The sequence below is a fragment of the Lepisosteus oculatus genome, chromosome 10, assembly GCF_040954835.1.
Source record: "Lepisosteus oculatus isolate fLepOcu1 chromosome 10, fLepOcu1.hap2, whole genome shotgun sequence".
Taxonomy (NCBI): domain Eukaryota; kingdom Metazoa; phylum Chordata; class Actinopteri; order Semionotiformes; family Lepisosteidae; genus Lepisosteus; species Lepisosteus oculatus.
In genome coordinates this window covers 10,259,362-10,280,817 of record NC_090705.1, presented here as the reverse complement: position 1 = coordinate 10,280,817, position 21,456 = coordinate 10,259,362, and the positions used below count along the sequence as shown (strand labels likewise).

At 35.4% G+C, this 21,456-nt stretch overlaps 1 protein-coding gene across 2 annotated transcripts in view; it reads right to left on the bottom strand.

The window, feature by feature from the left end:
• The window catches only part of zfpm2a (zinc finger protein, FOG family member 2a), a 177,821-nt gene that overhangs the window by 42,192 nt on the left and 114,173 nt on the right, over positions 1 to 21,456 (bottom strand). For both annotated transcript variants that reach the window (XM_069194893.1, XM_069194892.1), the window contains one exon: positions 14,135 to 14,246. In XM_069194893.1, coding sequence (XP_069050994.1) covers positions 14,135 to 14,246 — 112 coding nt within the window. The remainder of the gene's footprint in view (positions 1 to 14,134; positions 14,247 to 21,456) is intronic.

Sequence of the window (21,456 nt, the reverse complement as noted above, 5' to 3'; positions counted from 1 at the left end):
CTGTTTACTAAAAACTCTTTTTTTCTGCCAGGTTTATTATAATCAGTCCAAACTACAAAAGTGAAGAGTAACGTCTAACCAACAGTGAGTAGTAAATTATACTTATAATCACAATGTCAAATGATTATTTATCAACACAAACGAACAAAGGTTTACCATTGCTGACCCATCAACAGTACTACGAGATACTATATTCATTTTGATACAAAAATACTACCGCTGCTACTACACCGAACCCTCGTAGTAATTACACTTTTTTTACAGGAAACTATAATGTTCGTTAGACAGATTATTCCACAGCCAATAGGCAAATACATTGAGCCACTGAAAAACAAATCTGGAGTCGCAGCAACCCGTGAATATGATTTTCCCCAAATCTGAAAACTATAGTACACCAGCACATGGAGTGGGTGTTCTTCCAGCATGAGTGGGAAAATCAGGCACTGCCTCCCGTCTGGTAGGCACCAACTGCACTGCTCCAGTCAAGCAGCATAGAGAGAAGGAGGATGTAATCTGCAGAAGCTGTTGATAGAGGGAAACACAGAGGTTCAGGTCAAAGGGATTAAAATGGTGGAGGTGGATGTAAGATGACCAGGGCTGTGAAACCACGACGTAGCAGCAGGCGTGCAACCTGACAACAGAGAAAAGTGGGGAGATTACAGCCAAGTGGCGGAGAATTCACAGACAAGGGAAGAGCTCCAAGTGGCATTGGAACACAGCATTGCTTTGCACTTTTCAGCAATATCCAGGCTTAGAAGGGTAGGGTTGTGCTAGAGGTTTTTTTTGGTCTTTCACTTAGGGCATAAGGGAGTGGGCATACAGTGATTGCAAACAGCTAATCAGCCCCATTACAGCCTCAGTCAGCATTTCGAACGACAGCGCAGGCTTTTCAAGAAATTGCTCAATATCATTCTATGATGTATACACCACCTTTAATGCACTTTTCACTTGCAATGTGAATCTGAAGCCATATGTCTTGTGATAATAAGACCACAGTAGAAAATCAATATGCGGTGAGAAGACTTCAAAAAGGCTCACAACCCAACAAAGAGAGAAAATCATTTAGCAGCAGATGGATCGGTATTCAAAATCGAAAAAAAATTAAATAGCCGCATTCACCAGGCAATGGGAAAAGCAAAGTGGATTCATGATTTTTCACCCAAGTAAAAGGGTAGACACACTGTATATCCTTTAAATAAAATGTGGAAATCCAAACATTTGATCAGTTTTCAGAAAACCATTTAGTTAAACAAATGCTGTTTAGTAAAACTAATGAGGAGGAGTGAAGCCAAATAGTTTGTCATTAGGTTTTGTGGCTTAAAAAAGACATACTACATTATCTAGATCAAAGGACCCAGTGCTTGTGTTTCTATTTTAAGATATAATTGGTTTCATTTCCTAAATTTAGAAATGCATTAAAGGGTTTCTATGATTTCAAAGTGGAGAAGACCTCTCCATTCAACTGTAATTTTAAGTATTTTGTGCACACATGTCCTAGTTACATTCTGCCCTCTAGGTCCTCCCTCTCTTTTCCTAGAAAAGCACCAGGATTGTCATGCGCCCATAGATATTGCTACTTCAGATCTAAAGATATAGTGTACATATACTATACTTGGTTTTAATGTGAAGGGTTTACTGGAGCCTGGTGTGTAGCTGTGTAGTGCACACAACTTTACTGGTCCAAACCAATATTCAAAAAGAAGGAAAGCATTAGAGAAATCATTCTCAAGGGCTCTGGTTCTATATGAATAAATTCCAAACCAGTGTCAGCACCACCCCTGTCATCTCTCATCGTCTATTTTATCATCTTATCTGATTCTTTTTTGTCTTGAACAGAGAATACTTAAAATAATTAAAAATCCTTAATGACAAAATCAAACCAGTGGACTCAGTGTTGACAGTGAAACGTTTGACAGTGAAATGTTTCACTACAGGTGTTCCTTCTGACATTAAGGAGTGTGCAGCAGAAGTTTGGAAAAGTCACATATGAGAAAAATAAAATGAATTAATCAAATATCGTATATATACAGTATTTTAGGTTTATCAAGTTACCAAAGTGCCGTGTTGCATGTTAGGTGCATAATCAAGACACAGGCCAAGTTCGAATGCTATTAATGTGGACATTAAAGTTGCAATTTTTTACACCGATTCAGTTAGAGCAATTCCTGCCTGGATAAGGAAGTGCGCATTAGGGCAAAACTCAGATTAAGCATTGAAATAAGCTTAATTGAAAACACTAATGAGAATTTATTTTTGTGGTGGTGATATGTATTGTACAGTATGTCTGTGGGGGGAGAGGGACAGTGTGCTGTAAATTTCTTAGACTTAGCTAAGTGTGCTATGGGATGGATAAGAGTTGGACATGCAGGACTGTGCTAAGGGAAAGAGCTTTTACGACTTAGAACAGAAGGTGCTTCATCACTCAAAAGGTTGTAGTAATATGGAAAAAGCTACCCAGCCATGTTGTTGAAGCTGGCAACCTGAGATAACAGCATTTAGAAAGGTTACAAATGAGAGGAGACCATTTGGTCCATCCAGCCTGTTTGGTAGTTGGTATTTAATTGACTGAAGGATCCTGAAAGAAGCTAGGGTATCAGCTTCAACTAAAAGGCTGGTTAGCTTTTTCCACACTACCTCAACCTTTTGAGTTTTTCAAGGAATGGATGGATGAGATCCTCAGATGGCCTCCTCCAATTTGCAGTCTCTCTTCTATCCAATAAAAAGTAAAAAGTACACAATGTTTTTTTTTGGGTGCAAAGTAAGGTTATGATAAACTGTACATCGTGATGCTCAAATATTACAGAACGACACAGTAGTAAAAACCCAATTTGATCAAGGGGAACGCAATACAAAGCACTTCAATAAATTATTACTTTGCACGATGAAAATATCTTGCATGGCCGCCGTGTTTTGTACTATTACGAAATAGAGGATTTTCATGGGATTTACAGCTGTGGTCATATTTTTGTTAGCAGTGTAAACATGCTGTCCTATTGAAGTGTCTAAGATTAATGTAGGTGATACTGACCTGGAAACTGAAGACCTGGTAATTTAAACCAAATTAAACAGCACTTGAATCCCTTAGGTCACTAAAACCTGAAGACATTAAGGAAGAATAAGTAAACAAAGAGCCAAGGGTTAATTATTTACCTGGATTTCTAGCTTCACACAGCCCACATCAGTCACTAATATAAACTACTGGCAAAACTGCAAAGAAACAAATTCTGTGGTACCTTTTTTAATACTGTCACATTTTGAGCTTTTGTCCCTAAAACCCTTTTGGTGATTCACACCACCTCCCACTCCTTGTTATTCTACTGTGAAAATGATGGATTTTTATCAAGAACATTGTCAACCCACTAGATTTGCAATTCTTTACATGATAAGATAATAAGTGTGGCTTTTCACACCTACCAATTACAATAACAATTTTAGAATGAGCACAATTTTATACTACATTATATAAATACAGGTTTTGGATTACTTCTTTAACATCATATTTAAAAAGCCAAGGGATTAGCTCAAAGGTAGCCATCTGGTTAGAAATCATGCTTTCCAAACAAGGATGCATGTTTCTTTCTGACGGTATAAACAAAATAGGAAAAACACAAAAGAACACTGTAATCTTAGGGACAAAAGGATAGATGTCTTTTGAATTTCTCTTACTGGGTGGGTTAATCAGCGAAAAAACAAAAACATTTTTTAAAGAATGCTGTTTTTCCCCTGCTGAAGATTTATGTACAGACAGCTGGATTAATTGCTTAAAGTAATTTGAAAAATATATACAGTATATATATATATTCTACTCCAGTCTCCTATGGAGATAACTGGGATAATAAATAAAACTTTGGCATTATTTTTGAGTATAGTGGGCATCCTAGATACATGGTTTCTATGTGTTTATTGAGTTTAAAGGAAAGTGGCACAAGACATTACATTCTGTTCCCACCCTACAGTGCACACTGAACCCTGCAGAGCTTCCACAGGATGCAGTAACTGTTCAGAGTGTGATAGTTTGCCATGACAGTCTGACCGTATAGAGTTATCCTGTGGCACAGTGCAATCAATTATTGTTGCAGCAGAATCATTAATAATTTCCTAATGAAAACGATTCTGTTGATCTCTGTTGTATTTTAATTAAACATAATTACACTGCAGCTCAGAGCTGTGGTGGAGACTCCTTTAGGGTACAATTTTGTTTTAATACACTGATAATGAAATTTTACATTGTGTCAGTTGTTTAGTTATTATTCAGTCTCTATGTTCCAGATAACAGATAATAACCTTAGTACCTCCTATTTCCTGCAGTCTTTTCAAAGGGAATGTTTAAATTAAACAATTAAATCTCCTTAACTGTTTAAAATATCCCTTGAAACCATAATGTGCTTTGTGCTGTCCATAAAGATACATATAAATTGTATTGTTTTTTTAAATCAAAATCCCTTTTTAAATAACTATGTATAATTTATGCAGCATTTTAACATAGTGTAGCCACAAACTGAAGGACTCATGATAAGCCACATGAACTTAGGAGTTTTATTTCATACACCTCAGCAAAAACAAACAACACTCTTCAGTAAGCAAAACAGGGGCAGTAAATTTCCAATTCTTAGGTCCACAGCACTGAGTTATATTATTGCTGTGCAAGTGAATAACTCATGTATGCAGCAGAAACTGTGATTGATATGAGAATTATTGAAATACCTGGGAAAATGATGTGAGGAAAACAACATCTTAAGCGAAAAATAATATAATGTGACAATCTAGCAGTTCCATGAAGATGTGGATGGGGAAAGGAAACTGGCTTTGCATTGGTCATTGTTTATGCAAATGTTCAAAACGCAGGAATGGAATATTAGAAAATTGTTATTTATGTAACTTCACGTACACCACAAAACACTACAAAGTTGTGATGAACATAACCTTTGCAGCTTCTAAATTCTTAGTTGCTTTTTTCAATGCAATATCCTCAAAATTCAGTAATACAGGCAATTTTATTTTACTTTCTTTCACTTTTAGAAGAACCACTTCTCTCTTTTTTATTTTTTTCAGAGAAGGTACATATCCCAGGACAGAGAAAATCTGAAATTGGGACAATAGCTAATTTTGGCTTAAAACTGTTTACAGCAATGTTATCACCTTATGAGGGCAGTGTTCACACTCTGTAAACTTATTTAATCAGATCTCAGAAAGTCAGCATGGTTTGATCTGCTTTGCACTAGGGGAGACCCCTAAGGAACCCCAGGTAACCACTGTAAGTAGTCTAGGTGGAGCAGTGAATAGTACTGGAGTTTGGAGCAGTGGTTAGCATTTTGAGCTTATAGAATAACTGGAACGTTGTGTGTTATTGCCCCAGAAGAGACATCGCCGATGCACCGTTGATCAAGGTACTTTGCCCAAGTTGCTCAAGTAAAATACCCAGCTACTGTATATAAATGGTTGCATAAATGTGTCGGGCTTTAAAAATATGTAACTCTTCTAAATGATTTCCAAATTCAGCGCACCAGGACATTTGACCAGGGACCAGGTCATAACAGCTCTACATAAGAGTTGAGATCTCAGTGTCACTGGGTAAAGCTGGGCTTGCACAATCTGGCCTACTGTACCTACAATTCATTTCTCCCTTAATTCAGTTGGTTAAGTCAGTTCCCACTCCTCCACCTGATCTGCGGTAAGTGGCAATAGAGGTGAATTATGGCAGATGTAGAGCTGTGGATTCTCTACCGTATAGGAAAGACTCCTCTTCTATGTGTAAAGTGCTTTGAGATCCTCTGGAATGCAAGGTGTTATACAGTATAAACACAAGGCCTTATTAATATTAGTAAAGTAGAAGATGCAATGTTGAAAGAACTGGTCTAACTCGAAGTCAGGAAGTTCCCAAATACCGTACTGTCAAAATTCCCTGAATAAAAATTTAAGAGCTTATATACTTTAGTTTTACTTAAAGAAATACAGTACAGGGTACATTTTTCTTATGTTGAAAAATGTTCACCATAATTTTCACAACATCACCACAGCTCTTCCAATTACTACAGTCTATAGTACATACATGTAGTGGATGGCACGATAGTTATTACTGAATTGCATAGTAAAGGATCACAATTTAAACAGAAAACTTACACAACTAAAAAAATAATTCAAGTCCAAGAAAGGGCAAATTAGTTTGCATGTTTATTTCTGTCTGTTTTTTGTCATTTTCAGTCATGGTTTTCAGAAATAGGGTGAAAAGTCTTTGAGAAAAAAAGACCCGCGCATACATTAACTGTATTTGGTAATTACTCTACATTTGTGCTGCCAATTTCTAAAACTCCAGTTGTTAAAAGAAGCTCCTGAAGTGTGGAGAACCACATTGTGGTTGTTCCAGGTGGATTTTTTGATAATGAGTTTCTGCAGTGGAGTTGAGAGTTTTAGTAATGGCTGGCTGAAGTATGAACTGCAGAACTGGTTCTAAGGCTGCTGTTACAAAAAAAAGGAACTAGCTACTATATGCCACAACTAAAAAAATGTAAAGAAATTATTGCTCAGGTATTTTTCTCATTAGCCTTAAAATTCAAGCTGAATGTATGCTTAATGTAATGTATTAAATTTACTTCAGTTTTTCAATCAAGTAAAATTGTGAAAGATATGCTAAGCATACACAGTACAGTAGTACTAAAACAGAATAAGTATGTTTGATTCCACTTACAGGACAGAGTCTAAACTGACCCAGTGTTTGGATAATGTTGAATGGTTTGATGAGGAAACAAGCAGAAATAAAACAGACTTACTGTTAACCACTCTGTACAACTTTGGAAAAAGCAGTTCCAAGCTGTGGAATGGACACAAGTGAGGATTTGAGCTACAGTATAGCTGGAGTGTGCTGTCAAACAGTAGCATTCTGAACTACAAGATCTCAGTGATCAGCATGATCAAAATTCATCAAAATGATTTAACACAAACAGAATTTAAGAATTACATTGAAAAGGAGGTCGAACTCCTTCCGTTACCTTTTTCAGTAATGGCGTCAAGGAAACAATGAGAACTACCAAATGCTGTTGTGGCCTAATATTATTTTTTCAATCTCCCCTTAATAATAATAATAATAATAATAATAATAATAATAATAATAATAATAATAATAATAATAATAATAATAATAATAATAACTGCTTACACTTATATAGCCCTTTTCTGGACACTCCACTCAAAGCACTTTACAGGTAATGGGGACTCCCCTCCACCACCACCACCCTTAACTCCTGTTATTACAATAAAGAATAAAAGTTGGATAATACATTTAAGAGAGCAACACCATTGAAGATTAAAGTCTCACCAGTGAATTGAACATAAGATTTAATTGATTTCAATTCTATACAGTACTTTTTATATTCTAGTTTATATTTTTGCTAGATGGTTGGAACTCTGCACTTTTCTACAGTACATTAAATTTAACCAGCCAGATGCTGGTATAATCTCAGATTATATCTACAGTTAATCTTAATACATTTCTTTTGCATCTTCTACAGTGCTAATTATCTAATGTGGTAAATCTGCTAATGCCGTGTTATTACATCTTTCAAATACCAAAAAAAGGAAAAATATAAACAACACAAATGACCATCTTAATATAACAGAATCTAGATCATTGATCTCAATTAAAAAGAGGCATTGTGCTATTACAAAACCCACTGGGACATCATTAACTACAGTACATCACCCCATTTTGAACATTCAGCTCTTATCGCTACTGATTTCTATCCATGTTACAGTTTTTAGTCCAAACGCATGGATTTCCTTGAGGACGCACCACCTACAATTTAAGAATTTCTATTTAACGAGGCACTTGATCACAACTCTTCTGAAAATCTAAATATACAAAATAATATGATCCGTTCTTATATATTCCTGCAATTCTTTGTCAAAAGAACTCTTAACAATTTTAAGATACAGTACAGTACCTTTTATTAAGTTATAGTGACAACTAGTTTAGGTCTGAGATTTGTATGACCTTATATTGTAATAGAATACAAACAAGACTTGTATTGATCAATATTTGCTTTATTTGGTTTCGTTACCTTTTTGTATGTATGAGTGCCACATTAGCAATCCCATTCCAACTATTAGGTGTTGACACTGTTTTGAGTGAGTATTGGGTGTTGTGTTAATAGCCTATAAATCAATAAATAAACTGTATTTAATAACCTGTACCTGTAGCTCCTTGGCACAGTACACAGTACCACAGACATGACTGTGTGAAACAAACAAAAAGTTTCAGGAACAATAGGAGTTTAACATTTGTTTAAATTAATTCATCATCGAGGATTTAAAATATTTGAAATGGGTCAGTTACAACCATGGTACCATAACAAACAGATCAGAAGGGATAAAAAAAATACTAATTGCTTTAAGAAAATGAAGAGTTAACCTTATTTCCTTTTCTTTCAGAAGATGGTATTATTTGGTTGAATTTGGTAAAAGACAAAAAACAAGTGCAGGCTTTTCTTTTTATTGATCAGTGCAGGTCATACAGTATTTGCAGAACTGTTGTAACTTAGTGGACACAAATGGGAGGAAACAACTTTTGTTTGTCAAATTGGTTCAATATTTTGCAATGAAATACCTCTTTCAACTGGGGTCCGTCTGCAAGATCTGTTCTCCAGTAACAGTGCTCTTTAAAGGGTGCTGAACACAAATGCAATCATTTGACTTGCTTTAGATTTATGTCCTTTTTACACATTGCATCCAGCACCTGGTTATACATCAAATATACATCATAGTACACATTTCTAAATAATACAGCAATTTGTGAAATCTGGAAATCTGTTGTTGAGTCCTTCCAAACCTTGTGGTTTGAAATACTTGTGGTTTGAAATCAGACAAACTTTCAGACTTTTAAAAGATGGCTTACCCTAAGAAAATTGGAAGAAAATTTAAGGAAATCCACGTATGTGTTTTTTTGTAAATAGCTTTTATTATAGCAAAGTGTAAGCAAGCACAGGCAATCACTGAAAATGGACAATGTTTTCATACACAGTGAAAGCACATTGAAGTATATTTTTCAAATCAATGAGAAAAGCTCTCTTCTTCTCTCTTTTTTAGTGAAAGCCCTACATTTTCAGAAGGCTTTTATAGCAGGTCACATGGTGAAGATGCTAACAATAAAAAAGTTTGCCTACATTAGGCCCAGTGCTGTACATTGTGTGAGTCTGACAGCAATCACAAATTCCTAATCTAGGTTTTTTTTGTGTTAGATTACTGTACCATCCATTGAAGGGAGCCACATACTTGTTAAAAGGTAAAAGAAATAGTGCACTAAACGTGTCTTAAAGAAATAGCACACACTGTGTTCCTACTGCATTTTGTGCACCTTGACTTTAGTATTTGCTTCCTGTACACAACATGATGTCCTGCTACTGAAAGCCCAGTAACTTATACAACAAAGGTGAATTTTTGTACTGGATACAGTATACAGCTTTTATTACAAGCTATTACTAAAAAGTAAAACAAAATTTTACTTTTGTTTTCTTAGTAAAATTTGCATTTTTGAGACATGTTTTGCACTTGATTAACAGAATCATGACATATGTTTAATGGCCCAGAGAGTACAACTTAATTTTATTGCTTTTTTACATCCTGCACTCAGGAGGAAAAATGTTATCTCCAGCATAATCAAAAACAAGTAAAAAGAAATGACTGACCCCACATTACCAACGTGATACCACATCAAATGGATAAGCTGACGGATACTGTAAGATCCATCACATTTAAACATCAAGTAATTGCGTATGGGATTTTGCTAGCTTTGCACTGATCATCAGTTTCAGACACATCTAGTCTACCCTCTTCTTTTGACAGACGATGCATATAAGATGTTCAAGGACAAGTAGAACTGGATATGATAATACAGTTTGTGCCTGTTTAACCTGTTCACGTTCACTGTGATGTACAGTACAGTATTTAAACCATGAACTTGCAGCTGAGTGGATGTATTGCAGAATACATTATGCCAGAATATTTTTGTTATCACACTTCCACACTTCCAATGTTACAAAATAACATACTCTGCAGGACGTTTAGGTATTCAAGCCTGGTGAAGAAAACAGTTGTAAAAAAAAAGTCTAAGTGTTTAAGAATTCAAAATAGCAGAAAAGAGTTGTGTAAAACCCACTTCTCTTTGATAAGATTTCATAAAAACCTAACTACAAAAACATCTTAATAAAAAACTCTCATCAAAAAGAGTCAAATTTTCGATAAAAAATGTCACTTCAGATGATCACTTCTTCACTTCTTTACAACAAAAAGAGTTTTCCTTTTAAGGGTCTACGGACAGTTATTATACTCAGAGGACACATCTAATTTTAAAGCCAGATAAGAAAATATGCCTATCTTCATTACTAATCAAGGGCTCACTGGGTTCAATGCTGGCATCAGTCCAAAAAGTAACATTACTTCAATTTTGAAACACAGAGCCCATGAATGTCAGGTTTATTAGGATCTCAGCCAGCAACATTTAATTTCAGTTAAAAACTGTTTAACTGCACGTAAATAGAGATTTGCCACAGTTATGAATAACATGACTGACGTTTGAGGAAAACAGACACTAAATATCAAATATTGTGCAATAAATATTAGCGATACCTTTTCCTAACCCTTGCTTACTGTTGCTGAAAGAGTCACGGCCAAGCATCTTTTAAACTACAAAAGTCATAGAAGCATTTGTACATAAGACTTCTGATTATCGTCTAAAAACTGTGTTTTGTGGAAAAAAGAGGTCAGTTTTTTTTGTACTGTTACAGGTTATAATACAAAATTTAATCTCAAGCCTTTAGAAATACGAAAATTAATTTTGCAAACCCAGAACTAAAATCCATTTTGTTTTCATCTTATATGAATGTACAGAGCTGAGCAACACACATTTAAGAAATAATTAATAAAATGGTGGACTATTGGTGGTCATATTATAGCTTGAAGGGACAAAGGACTATACAGTACACATTTAGGCTGCCAACAGAAATAACTTCAAATGACAGAAGGATAAGGTACACTACAAACACTACTGAAAATGAAAAATCCTAAATCCTTCAGAAAACAGGGTAGAAATCTCATTATTACTCTTTTTGTTTCATATATTTTTGAAATACGAAAAGATTAGAATTTTAAAGAACTGCATAATCTTCTTTAACAGCTTATCAAAACTTTAATGATTTCATGATAAAGAGCACAAAGTTAAGTAGCCGGTTAAGAGGATAACTCCCCAGTGCAGTCTAGTGATTAGTAGATGAGAATTGGGAGTGTGAAAATCCGGGAAGCAAATCCCAGTCCTGCCACAGATTCACTTTGAGGAGAAGAAACTCCATTTCGGCTGTAAATCTAGTCACAGAAAAAAAGTAAGCAGTAAAACAACTTATGTCTCTTTAAATCATCTTCAACGTGATGAGATGATAAACCCTGTTTAGGAGTCTTTGACCATGTTAAGCAGAAACAAGCATGTTACGATTGTTACAGAGACCACGCCTGCCCTAAAATGAAAGAGGGGAAATAAAAAAAAGATCTTAAATGAGAGAAAAACAATTTTAAATTAATGTTTTGTCAAGGCACAATGTCCAGCCATTGTTAATTACCAATGTGGCAATACAAAATAAATCTTAGCAAGGTTATCCTTCTTTGGGTGATAACCCAAGTTATTCAAAATCAAGTTCCACATTTTGTACATTTGGACCCTAAATGAAGAGGTGTATCTCATTACGGCAGAGTTCTTTGCCATGTATCGGATGTCCTTCACATATGAGAGACTTATTCACCATCAGGGTGGAGACAAAAGAAGAAGCTCTGTAGCTGGGGCTGATTTGCCTTACTGTGTCTAACTAAACCCTGCTGAGAAGGTACAGAGTGCAGTCAGTAGAAGATACCCTGGGTGGATAACTCCAAAGTTCAATTTGCCCGCTAGCAACACAATTTCCAACAGACAATAATTTAAACAGTAATTTAATTGACTGTGCTCATTTATTTTCCATTTCTGTTTATGTACTGGCTCCTCGACAGGTTTTTCTTATTTAATAAACAAGGTTTTTAAATTTTGATACAACTTCTTTGTTGTTTTTGAGCAGCATATGTGAGGCTATATTACAGCAGATGGCTGGTGCACGTTTTTATGGTGAGCTGGTGAAGTAAGCTTCAACTAAGCAAAATTCAAGTCAAGCCAAAAACATCAAGTGTTGCCATTTTAATATGCTCATAATTCAGATTTCTAATAAAAAACCACCAATAGCATCTGTGCTGAAAAAATGTATGTTCCCTTACTTTCCCTCTTCACCCATTTCTGTTGTTTCACAACCCTATTTATGCTGTTTGCTACTTTAGATTGACACTTAAACTCTCGAAAACAAATTGATCGCTGCAAATATCACAGCACCCTCAAACAATGGGATATGTTGAAAATTCTCTCCACTAAAACAACATTGAGAACTGTGAGCCTTGGTTAAGGTGCACAAAATATACATTTTTAGTTCTGGAATTTTGTCAACGAAGATTTACTCAACCAAGCTTTGAACATAAAAGGCCAGAGCTATTTCTTCCCCAAGTGTCTGGAATGCCCTGCCACACTCTATTAGATTATCTGAATCTGTTACTGCATTAAATCCTACCTAAAGGCATATCCGTCTCAAAAGGGTATTTCTTATTTGGTTTTCCGCGTAGCTTCTTAATAATAATATACAGTATAATATATATACACAGACACATAATTTCAAACATGTTAAGTGACATCTAAGGAAGTATTGTATTGATTTGAAAGGCTACAGTTCTTCAATATGAAACACTCTACTGATTGCTAATTGTGTCAACAGCCATCGGATCCGAAAGATGTAAAATCTCCATGGAGAAGAGAAGAACAGAACATGCAGTAATGAAAGAGGCTCAAGACATTACATTTATAGTAAATCCACTTTCTACTAAAGGTTCTGCATTAAACCTCGTAGTAAAACAAAAGCACTGCAAAGCAGGCCGTTTTTCTTACTATAATTCATATCTGTCATAAATGTTGTTTTGAAAAGTAATACAGTATACAATATTTACCTCAAAAAGGTTCCGCAATACATAAAAAGCACAAACACAATAAAATTAAATGCCAGAAAATAACAAACCCCAAAAAATAGGTAAACAAGATCATAAAAGATTGTCTCTGACTATTATACTGCTGTTATACTTTAAGGTATATAAAATGAATCTATTTATATGATACTACTGTAAGGCTTATTTGCGAATTGTTATTATACATTAATACACTAAATCATACATATTATTAATGATTTATAAAAAAATATATAGAGGTTTTTGTCACTGATCATCACCCATACTTTATTATTATCATACGAGGGGTAATGTCACTGAACGTTACCCCAGTTTTATGGAAAAAGAAATAGGCAAAAATAGTTTTTTTGCATAGAAATTCATGACTAGATCTAGTATAAATTCTAGTTTAAAGTCTATTTCACACTTGACTGTATACAGTAGTAGGCCTACAACATGGTATCATACAAAAACAAAAAGCAATAAGATATCAGCCAGTCCATGACCTGAAATATTATATTTCAGTATATTACTGTGTTCATTATTAGTAGGAAACCGAATAAGTAAAGGAGAAATACAGTAACAGTTTTCAAAAAGGAAATCTTAAGATTGAGCCACTAATTAAATTTGTGTGTGTGTGAGTGTTAGATGTTTAAACCTTTTTCTAACTTCTTTAGTGAGACTCAGACATCTCTTATGGCACCTAAAGTTTGGCAATTGGTAAATCATATTTCATTCACTGTGTATTTGAAGGACTGAGAACAAATAAACAAAATCAGCACACGTTTGTGACAGCCTGTGCATTCCTGTAAACCTTCTGGGTTGGTGGAGGAAACAACATAGAGATACTTACAGGCATCGGAATTCTGGTCTCTGTTTTAAACAGACATGGCAAAACATACCAACAAAGACGGCTTAATCTACAATGATATTTAAAAAACCTGCAAAGGTGCATACTGCACACTGGACCTCGAAGGCGGACCAATACATAACATTTTTAAACATTGAAACGCACGGAGCAAGAATTCGAAGAGGGTCCTGTCTCTTTAATTGCAGCAAAAGCAAGATAACGAATGCTCGCGCTTACCTTTGCTGTACACAACACAGTTGTTTTTGTTGTCTTCTGCTCCCTGCCAAGTCACATCCAGAAGCCACCTGGGGCCAGCATTCAACACCACCGGGACTGAGCACTTCGTCTTCTGCACGAGCAAAGATAACAAACACTAATCATTTGCTTATTTTGGTGATTAAAGAAACTTTAATAACCACAAGTTCTGCTCTTCTTCTTTTTTGAAAGACATAAACAGGCAATTTTATAAGCTAAGGCCTTTATTCCCTCTTTCCTGGCTGAGAGGATTCAAGAGGGGGGTGAGGAGTGAGGGGAGATAGTAATAGTGATGAGGGGGGTTCTGGTGCACAGGCCTGTCTCCAATCTGAATAGCAGAATTATTATCATGGATTTTTCCCAATGATACCGGATCAGATCTCCCAGATTAGGGAGATCTCTGGTGGCTCCGAATTGTAAAGAGAATGCAGATGACTTTCAGAGTGAAGAAGGCAAGTGTTTAGAAGTGAACTTTAGGCACATTGTACTTCAATATCAGCAGGATCTCACTATTTCCTGAAACAGGCAGGAAAGAATTTAAAGAATCAGTATCCATTTCAAAGTGCGATCGAGGGTACATTTTATAATACAGTAGCAAATTATTCTGAATGTGTAACGTCGGTTTTCTTTTCAGTCTGGGTCACATTTGGTGCTTTATGTTATTTAAAAAAAAATGAAAACAGGGAGATCTACTTCAGCTCTGTACAGATACACTCACAGCATAAGAGATGGTGAGAAGGAACTTGAGACCAGTACTGCTGTTATACCGTTATATGCGGTATATGAACAAATTCTATTTTTGTTTTTTAAATATATATTTCATTCTATAATTTCAGCAACATTTTTTTTTTTAAGAAAAGCAATTCAAGTCTGAGAGCATCTCTGTGTGCTGCATTCCAGAGAATGACAGACTATTTCTGTAACGCTTATAGTACTATATTACTCTAGGGCACATTGTCAGCATGTCTAGACCATTACCTTTTAACCTGAGGGGCTTTCTTCATTAGGGTGTTCCAGATATAGTTTAGCCATGAGAAAATGGGTTTGAGTACAATTTCACCATTTCATTTCTTTTTCCATTTAAAATTGGAGGCCACTACACACAATCCATCTCCCTAATGCTGCATACAGTACATCTCCTCTCTGTTCTCAAGAGACTTCCCAGAGCAAAAAACCTTCAAGACTTCATAAAGCAGAAATGTGCATACATCACAAAATCAAATCATATGCAGACCTCTGGCATTTCAATAACAGTGTACTCTATCAAAAACAACAACTTTATTATTTTTAAGCTCAAAAATATTGAAATAACGTCATAACCTCATATTTTTTTTTAATCGCACAATATTGAAAATATGTCTCCTTTTTGTTTGATATCAAGAAGGGACCTGATGCAAAATGCCCATAAGTTAATTCTGCTCTGCGTTTAACAACATCTTACATAAAAATATTCAAATGGGGGAATCCTTAAGAAGAACTCGGTGGTAGTGTTCACCCAGCAGTGAATGGTGGTGCTTTAGCCTGCACCTCCTGTGTAACATGAAGAGAGTCAGAGTATCACAGTACGTCAATGTCCTGGCCAATCACTGGACATGAACGTCAATAAGAATGTCCTGTCTGTGACTGATACCTGTGAAAGTGCTCAATTAAATCCCACACCTGGGACTCTTGGAATGAGCAGCAAATATGTCAAACAGCATTGCAGATCTCATGCATGTAATGCAAAGGCCCAAAGGCCTCCTCAATTTTGTAATCTTTACATGTTTTCATATCGTTGCCTTTTATACTTTACTGTAAGTCAAAGGGTAACACAAAAGCACCATCCTTAGCCTTGATTTGGATGTGTTGTGTATCGTTTAGTTCCAGAAAAAGAATTCTTTCAAACCTATTTACATCAAGTCTATGCATATTTCCTTGTGTACGTAACCTATAAATGACCTATTCATTTAAAAAGAAATGTTACGGTACAGTTCATTTAGGAGAAAATAAACTTAATATTTTAAGGTTATTTTCATAAGGGTAGATCATAAACGTACAATAGTGAATCAGTATTTTTCAAAGCACATTATTTTTGCCAGCCAATTGGGAACTACTATTCGTTAGTAAAGACTGCATAATTTATCACAACTTTGTGTCATTATGCCTGAAGAAAATTGATCGCAGCAGAAACGGGTTGGCATTTTGCATAACTTTGGTCAATTTTTTAGTGAGATTACTCTGGAGCTGGCTCAAGACTGAAAAATTCCTTCAAAACTCCATAATTTACTTCAATTCCTTCAATCTTCAGAAAAAAATAAGCAGCACTGAATATCATGACTACTAAATAATACACTTTCGATTTTTGTTTGAAAGTAGGGGTTGCCTTTTTGTTGAACTAAGAGATGTGCATTTTTTTTAGAAACTAACAGGTCCCCTATCCCGCATTAGCAGTGCAAAACAGAAAAGCCCTTCATAATTTAATTCAGCTCCTATTTCACATCTCAAATTAGGCATACAATAAACTCTTACATCTAACCTAAGCTGTAAATCTTAAAATCCTGTCAAATGAGAAAAGGACACTCTTAGTGCTTTCTGATTGTTGCCACGACAACTATCTAAAATGAAAATCTGTTTAACCCTTTGCTACACCCCAGATGACAGGCATTTACCAGCTAGTAATACCCTTCCCTCTTAGTTTGCTGATATACATGAAGCAATACGATAGGCTTGTATTTAATTGTCACAAATGCTGAATGGAGGTATGAGAACTAATAAAACTGCTCTTTAAAGCTGCAGACATATCACAAATGTTTCTTTAATTTGGCCCATTTCTTTCATTTCCAATGGTCACAAACAGTAGAACAAAGCAATTTTGTTTTTTTGTATAGGCACAAAAGTTTTTCAGTTGTTTTTTTTTGTATTTATAATAATCTTCTGTCTGTCTGTTAGAACCTGGTGTGGTGTTAGTGTTAAAGCAACATAACAGGCTGTTGTTCTCATTTAGAATCTACATTGATTAAAACTGATAAGTAGGAAAACCTTTACTATATCTTACAGCATGCTCTATCTTTATCAAACACTTCAGAATGGTTAAACTATGACATTTTGGTAAGTCATTATAATGCTACAAGTACTGTACATCACATATAAATGATTCACTTAAAGTGAAAATATTATTTTCAAGATATTTGCATTAAATATATCATATTAAATATACACTCAGATAATATTTTTAGCAGAAATTTCTGTGCTCTTTAATAGTAGTGTTATAATGGCCAGAGAAGGAGCAGAAAATACATTTCTCTTGGTATACAATGAAAGAAAGAAATCAAACTATTCTGTAAGAGGAACCAGTGCATACTGTGTGATGTTTCTGCTGTGGGCTCAGCACTGTTGTACAACCACTGATGATTCTTAGAATTCGTTTTTTTTAATGCTTTCAGTATTTTACACTGAAATTAAAACATTGCAATACTTTCTGCAGTCGTGGTGGGATTATTCTGTCTAATGTCTGGCAGCCTTAGAAAGATCTGGGGAAGGGCTCTGGTACAGTATGTCTATGTGTTGTTTTTCTTCTTTGATTTTTTGGAATTTTAAACCTTATTCTTTCCTTCCAAAGCAGACAATGGAACCCTGAGGTTATAAGCGGTATTATGAATGATGCCTGCCATTCTAACAGGTGATGCAGTTTTCTGCCAAGCAGACTCTACCTCAGCATCACAAAGCTGGATTTTGTGTTCACTGTTTTTTCCACTGTGTTATTAAAATATATTAGATGCTAGCACTTTTAAAGTACTGAAGATGTAAACAATTTTATGCTTATACAGTAATATTACCCATATATTATTTCTAACCATTCAATCCTTTACACATTCAAACCTTATTCTATTTTTTCAGATTACAGTATGTTCATTAAGAATGTTAATCTACTACAGTATAATGTGACACAAAAAAGAACAAGAACATTTTTTTCAGTGAAATGATTACACCAATATAATATCTGGACTTAAAAGTAATGGCAAACATAAAATACATAAAATAGATTCAGCATTTACCAGGCATCCTATAATGAATTCCTAAGAGGTTAAGAAATGTATAAAAACAAACCTGAACTTTGGTACAGATTAAAAAAAAATTGGAAAACTGAATTGACATGGAATACGCTAATATATATTCCCTGAAAAATGGAATATAATGTTGTTTCTATAATTGAAGGCAACAAGCCATACCACTAAAAGAACATCTTCCAGTCCTACACTTATTTAACTTCAAGTTTGTCTTTGCCTTACTTGAAACTGTCCAGATTTGTTTTTTTGCACAGAGGCCAACCAGCTGTGTCAGTTCCTACTAGTTGCCTTCCAAATGAAGTGAAGGATATGGATATGCCCTCCTAGCAATCACTTCTAGCTACATCCGGTAATAGGACTCCTGACCTCAGATGGTTAAGAGGTGCACTTAATTCCTCTCGATTTCCCCATCTTCTGAGCATTTTGGGCTATGTTGCGTATACTGGCTCGGGAAACACATCATGTCAACAGTGAGTGCCTAAGATTTTAGGCCGGGATTGAATCTCCCTGAGCTGATTAAACCTGCAATGACAATTTGCTTAGGCAAATGAAGAATGTACAACAGCAAACTCTCAGACAGAAGAGCAATATGTACTGTCACTTCTCCTAACTACAGCTAAGCAAGCAGGTGTTCTTCTGACCTGGTATCAAAAGAACCAGATTTGACTCTCCACCAAAGAAACAAAACCAATTAAGTCACCCAACACTCACAAAAAAACATCGGTTTAAACAGAATTCAGTGCTCAGGCATAAACCTGACTTTCACTGACTTCTTTGTTGGTGAAATTTTGTCTGTCATTGTGTTGTTATGTTGGGCATGTGCTATAAAAGAATAAATAGGACAATAAAGCTCGAATTGAACTGAATTAAACTGCTAGTTCTAATCGTTTTACTTCATCTTCTTAGCTTATACTGTATGGACAGATTACCTTTGCCATCCATGATATCAAACGGGTACCAGACAAAAAAAAGGCCATTTGGCTTAGTTCTGTGCTGTATGAAATATAGATTTTCTGATTTTATTTACATATTTATGATAAAATGCATTGTCATGAAAGGATGATGAAGGTGTCCAGAGACTGGATCCAATAGCACAACACATTTGTTTTAAATTATAGAGGAATTTTAAAAATTGGTATTTGTGTGCTGGGAATTTAAATATACTCGCACATGAAGCACTAGCCACAAATGACTGAATCCTCATAATGCAACTGCAGCCCATTTGATATGCCCTTCGCTGTGTTCTCACTTCACATCCCTGCTCTCTATATTCCCCCTGCCTTTTTTTCTAGGGGCTGTTACTGTTAAACGTGTAAAAGATACAGTGGGCAAAACGGTGTAGTCAGCGAGGAAGTGATTACAAACTGATGCTCCAAATTCACTATAAAATGAAAATCAATATTTCCACAAGTTGCTGCAACATAAAAGATAACCTTCATTGATTTTTCTAGACTTAGGCCTCTGCGATAAAATCTAATATAAATTTTCAGCCACACGGATTTGGATCAGAGCAGAGCAAGTCGATGATAAGTTCTGCACATCTTTGAGAGTTGGAGATTTTTTTTTTTAAAGGCACGGCTGTACTATTTATAATTGGCCCTGTGCGAGCGAAAGCTTCTATCAGGAATCTGTTCTAATTTTTATTACTGAGAAGCTAAAGCCTGTTCCAGATAATTTGGAAATTTCAGGGGAATTGTGATAGAGCTGATGGCACAGCCGGACTGACTCAAGAAAAGAGCTAACCTGTAATAGCCTCTGTGGCTGGGCTGATTAAATGTTGCCATAGATGAAAGCCCTGCCATCACCGCAATAAATTAACCAATCACACAAATCCCAAGTCAGTACTAATCCTTCCTTGATACTCTGATCCTCTGATCAGCTGAAGGAGGTAGAGAAGAAAGTGGCTTGTGACACTCAGCTTCCTAACCTCTGGTTTCTGTGTAAACAACAAGCTAATGATATCACACTGACCAATTCAAAGACCTGGACACTCTTAACCCTTTCTGCTCGTGACATTCCACCATCAAGCTCTCAAGACGTACTGTAGAGCGATTTTTTTTTCTAAACCTTCCTTCCAGTATATCAGTTTAAGAACAAAAACCCCAAAAGAAAAGAAACCTTGTACCTTGTTTTTAAGAGTTATGAGCTTAATTGTCAGATATGTGACAATATTACAGACACAGTATAAGATCTAGCTTATACTCAAGTTTCTCATGTGCCATTAAAGCTAATGATTTGATTTAGTTCATTTCAAGTGTTACAAAGAGAGATTTTCTGTTATTACTAGCTTTAGTCACTTAAAACGTTAGCTTGAGAATATAAAATTCCACAGGACATACAGAATCTCAAGGTTACTCATGCAAACCTTCAAGTTCAAGAACGAAATAAAATGAAATGTAAAAATAAGAACTAAGATTCCTTGCTAGCATCAAAATTTTAAATCCTTGCAAGTTTTCACCATCATTAATAAACATTAAAGACCTGTTCATTTCAACATACAGAAATTACTATTAACAAATTAATAAAATTATTAACTAAACAAGCACACCCTACAGGCAACAAAATCTAGAAAACAAAACTTAGAATCATTTTTGATGTGGAAGTATTATGAACATAAAAATAGTAGCTGCCATAAATACTTAAGACACAAGTTTAATGAGCAAAACAGCATGTTATAGTTTTGGTAGGGAAACAGCTCTGCAGTTTTGATTACAATCTGATTTATTGCTACTGAGCAAAGACAAATCCCTATGACCCTGAAATAAACACTCAAGTTGTTGGACTCCCAGATCTAACAGTTATTCATATTATTATTTCAGTTTTACAGATGAGAGCATTCCTTAACTTTTAGTAAAAAATGCAGTACATGTACAGTAACTCTCCTCTAAGTGATTCCACTACCAGCTTTATTCCTTTCCGATAATTTCCTTCTAATGAAATATGGATCGAACAGTTTGCTTCTGCAGTCGCACACAGAACTGGATCACTGGGTTCAGTAACAGCTTGTTTTCAAACAGAATACATTTGGAAACTTAGTTTCTTCAGTACTGTAAGTCCCATTTGAAAGGAGAAGCCACCCTTTCCCAGCTACATATTAAAATTCCACACTAGAAGCTGTGGGATGGTTTAGCCGTGCGAGAATGTTATTCCATGGTTATCCTAAGTGTCAAGTGCATGAGTGACAAATTTTTCATTCCTTTCTGTGACACAGTTAACAACAAAAGGTGATTCATACATTGAAAAAAAAGGCAGTTGCAA